The sequence below is a fragment of the Triticum aestivum genome, chromosome 6D (genome assembly GCF_018294505.1).
Source record: "Triticum aestivum cultivar Chinese Spring chromosome 6D, IWGSC CS RefSeq v2.1, whole genome shotgun sequence".
NCBI classification, from domain to species: Eukaryota; Viridiplantae; Streptophyta; class Magnoliopsida; order Poales; family Poaceae; genus Triticum; species Triticum aestivum.
Genome location: NC_057811.1, coordinates 434,351,214 through 434,355,769, shown reverse-complemented (window position 1 = coordinate 434,355,769; position 4,556 = coordinate 434,351,214). Strand labels below are relative to the sequence as shown.

The 4,556-nt window shown below is 52.6% G+C and overlaps 1 protein-coding gene across 1 annotated transcript; it reads right to left on the bottom strand.

Moving 5' to 3' along the window:
• Positions 1-409: 409 nt before the first annotated feature.
• Positions 410-2,790, bottom strand: LOC123141863 (uncharacterized). The gene is made up of 5 exons (XM_044560928.1): positions 2,493-2,790; positions 2,144-2,322; positions 1,478-1,574; positions 1,060-1,296; positions 410-880 (listed from the first exon to the last, which is right to left on the bottom strand). The coding sequence occupies exons 1-5, from the start codon at positions 2,656-2,658 to the stop codon at positions 621-623; spliced, it is 939 nt and encodes a 312-aa protein (XP_044416863.1). The 5' UTR covers positions 2,659-2,790; the 3' UTR covers positions 410-620.
• Positions 2,791-4,556: the final 1,766 nt, after the last annotated feature.

Sequence of the window (4,556 nt, the reverse complement as noted above, 5' to 3'; positions counted from 1 at the left end):
TTCGAAGGACGTGAAGATGTTGACCTTGAAGATGAGGGATTTGGATGACGATGCAAGAATGATTGTGCAAGCCGTCCGTCTTAATTAAGATGTTGAAGCACACGAAGGATCAGCTAGACAGGGCAGAGAAGGAGGCGTCCGAGACGGCAGCGGTGGCAGAGTGGGCGTGGAGGCTTGGATTGCCGGTCTGACAGGGCAGAATATCCAATTTTTTGCACAGACTGTTGGACTGATATTCTTTTTTGACCGGGTTCGTAAAAACTATAATACTTACGTTTTTTTTAATGTTCGGTAGCTATGTGATCCGGAGCGAGCTATGTGATCAGGCTAATTTAAATTTTAAATTGACCGTACGAATATTCAGAAGACAACTTTGCATGACGGGCTCTGGGACCGATACGGTGTCTGGTTTGAGATCAAAACTCCCATTCTTCATCTCTGATTCCCACGAACCAAACACACCGTAATGCTAGGCTGCTTCTTATTTTGAGAGAGGTTAGGGAAAGACCTATGTATTTACAAGAACTAGGTTTACCATGAGAAGATTTGTCCACTTCATCTAACCCATCCGCTCCACCACCATCTTCTTCTTGTTGAAAAACTAGAGTCAGTCGGCCTAGCTAGCCTCTGGTTCTGATGATGGTGATCGTGCCCTTCCCCCCGGTCCTGATCTTGGTGAGGCTGACGACCGCCTTCCCGGACAGACCCGGCCCGTGAGGCGACGACACGGCGGGGCCGCACGCGAACTGGCCGACGGGGTGCCGCACCGGCCTCGCCGGCCGCTTCAGGATCCGTCGGTTGACGTCGTTCAGCGTGTCGCCGTCCAGCACCAGCGGCTTCACCACGGCGAACGGGTACAGCACCCCCTCCTTCCTCCTCCCTGCGCCAGAGAAAAGAAAAGAAAGAAAAAACCGTCGTCAGCCACCCACGTCGAAACAAAAAAAAAAAGATGGCGGCCCATCCTAGAAGCCGGCCAGCCCCTGGCGCCGCAGGGCCAGTTCAGTGGCTCAGCTGCACACATGCGCGAGTGCTAATTGCTCGCCGGTCGGCCACACCCACCTGCCAGCGAGGAGCAGGAGGAGGAGGTCGCCGGGCCGCAGTTATTGCCGCTGCCGCTGCCGCTCCCTGTAGTTGCCTTTTGCAGCGGTGGCCGGGGAGCAGCAGCAGCCGTGGCGGAGGAGGGAGGCGGGGGCCCTGCCGCCGCTCCACAAGCTTCTCCCTGCCCCGCTGCCGCTGGCGCGCTCCGGCCCCCCTCCTCCCCCTGCCGCTGCCCCCTGCCCGATGCGGCGCCCTCCTCTGCAAAGACAACGTCGCTCCATTTAGCAGTTATTGAATACAGCATTATTACAGTAGAGCGCGCCCTGCCATCATCGTCTCCAACTACTACTGATCTTCATCAGTGCTCCCAGTGAATCATGAATGCCGCTCTGGGATTTTTGCTGTTACCACGAATGAGACGGAAGTTTGGCTTAATCACCTGAGAGAAAGCCGCTGGTCTCCGGGGCCGGGGCCGGGGCCATGGTGTTGAGATCATGGAGGAGGGCTCCCTCGCCGCTGCTGGAATCCCAGAAGCTCTGCGTTGGCGTCGTGCCGAGCAAGAGACAAGCACAAGACGACGGGTTAGAGAAAAAGGGTGGAACAAGACAGCATGCACCACTGCACTGCCTGCCCGCTCTCTGCGAGGAGACACGGACACGACTCAAGAGTAGTATGGCACTTTCTTTTTCACGTCCATTAGCGTGAGCGTGACAGTGAGGTTACAACCTTTAATTAACTGTGCTTGTGTCTAAAGTAGCACTACCCAGGATTAATAATTAGAGAATATGTACTCTGGTTGACGTGAGACCGGACACCTTTGTGTCTATCGACTGAACTGGTCCTTTTTTTTCCCTCAATAAAAAAAGCAAGCAAAATAGGCTACATTCCTACGAAGGATTCGGGTTAAAATTTCAATGTTCGTCACACGGCCAATGCTGTTCTACTTGTAGTCTAGGAGATGATGCATCCAAAGTTTCAGCAGTGAATACTCGAGCAGCTAGCTCCAGCGCCGAGCGAGCCATGGCGAGTGGACATGCATAGGTTCTTACTACTAATGCACCTCTAGAGATCATCATCGGCCATGGGAAGCGGAGCGAGAGCTCACCTGAAGAAGGCACTGCAGGTCCTCGCTCGCCATGGCCGGGCACCGCGGCGGACCCTCTACCGCCGTCCTCTGCCGCTTGCTCCGGTCGCCCCACTGCGCGACGGCGTCCTCCAGGTAGCCGCCCCCGCCGGTCGATGCCTCCGACGACGACACCGGCGACTCCTCCTCCCCGCCACCTACTGCGCCGCAAACATCCAAGGCTCAGTAAATACCGACAACATCCAAGGGCCAAGGCCAGCACCATCACGGGCACGCACGGACGCACGTACGTATGCGTGTGGCAGTGGACTAGACTAGTCTAGTCTTGCGTCCCACGCAGTGAAGTTAAGGTTGGCGGTAGGTTTCTTACACGAGGGCAAGCCCGGGAGGGCGCCGTGAATGCCGTCTCGGGCGGCGTCGCCGAGCTGGCAGCGCACCAGCTCCTCCCAGTCCCACTCCCACTCCCAGCCCCAGTCCGGGAGAGGGGGAGGGGCTACGCGGCAGTCGTCGTGGTGGTGGCAGCTCTGGAGCGCCATGGGCGGCGTCTGCGTCCGTCCGTCCGCGTGAGGTGACCGGGAGTCTGGGACTGGAGTGGAGTGAAGTGATATGGCCGCGCCCTCTCCACTCCTCCCTCCCACGCGGCCGGCGACGGGCTTAAATAGGCCGGGCTTTCTCCCGGGGCCGCTGCTTTCGTGGCATGCGCCAAACCAAAAGCCGCGTCCATTTCAACTTGGGCGACGACACGAAATGGCTGCCGCCTCCATGCAAAGCGGCTTGGATCGTGTTTTTTCTCGAACGGAAGCAAAGCAAAGCAGGCAAGCGGTCAATGGGAAAAGAAGGAATAATAATAAACGGGCGAACAAAAGAGAAAAGGGGGAAAAGGTTTGATGCATGTTGGCTCGTTCCTCGTGATTCGTTGCGTTTGATTGGCCTTTTCTATCGTCATCGGCATCGGTGGACGGATGTTTACGGGCCCATCGAGTATGCACAAAAGTTTTCGGGCTGATTGAAAGCGGAAAGCGATTTTGATTAAAAACCATGTAAATACAATACAATTTCTTCTCGCAAGAAAACTACTCCCTCTGTCCCAGAATATAAGAACGTTTTTGACACTATGCTAGTGTTAAAAACGTTTTTATATTTTGGGACGGAGGGAGTAGATGCTTCTTTTATCAACGTGGACTATACTCAACCTGATGAACACATAGTACCCCTATGAGCACCTTCGATGAAGTCACCACCTGCATTTTATAGTCGACGAGATGTCGTCTCCCACGGAATGAACATCATAAAAAATTCTAAAGTAAATCTATGAAATGCAAGATTTACAGTATATATATATATATATATATATATATATATTGTGTGATGGGTCATTTTAGAGAGATTCTGCGGCACTCCACGTTCAACTCGTCCTTTGTCAAGCCGTGGTCGACACTGTTCACGTGAGAGTGGAGTTAAATGTGCCGGGTAGGGGTAAAAAGAAGCAAAGTTGCGAGCATGGCATAGCATGCACACTGTTTGGAGTTTTGGTCGTATCCTCGTGCCGCAGCAGACGGGGACAGCGCCAGTGGCTTTAGCGTCGTTCCATGAAAATCTTTGGGGGAGGCCAGGAATTTCTGTTTTCTTTCATATATTTTTCCCTCTCTTGTTTACTTGAGGATAAGTTTTGCGCAGCAGTCTGCTGCTGCGACTGCGATCCTAGTACAGCCACTGCGACGATCTCATCATGGATCCATGTACTCCGGAGTGCTTGGCGGCCCAGCTACTTTGCTGTTGCTGGGGTTCACATATCTATCACCAATAATGATGATCGGATGGACCAGTTGCTTACTTGGATTGTTTGTGTTTGAAACATTGCAGAAGTGGTAGTAGTAGGAGTGTTATGACTATCAGCATGCATGCTACGAAATTTCCCCGAATCTATCTAGAGAGGAAACAGGGCAAGGTTCTTGGTCTTTCGGTGCAGATTGCTTCTGAAAAATGTGCTTTGTTGGGGTGCTAAAGAGTTCGATCGGATTTAGCAAGGGAGATTTAGGGTAGTTTTTTCTTGCCACGTTAAAGATTTTCTTGGAGACTGGCCTTCTGACGTTATAGATTTTGTTACCACTTTAAAGATGGATGGATGGATGGATTGATTGTATCCATGCTGATCAGTCAATCTATCGAAGCGAGGGAAGGATCAAAAGAAGAGCGCTCTGAACTCTCAAGTCTGAATTAGTAGTACTCTACAGCTTATTGTAACATGCATCGAGATGAATCAGGCATATGGATCGGCAAAGCGCGGTCCAAAGGAAAAGAGTGACCAAACCATCCTGGGACAGAGCGAGCCCCCTAAAGGAGGTCAAAAAACGGGACCAAAACAGTAGTACTTAGCACTGACACGCATCCATAAGCCGACCGATCTCGCTTTTCCCCCGTGTCGAGGCCGCAG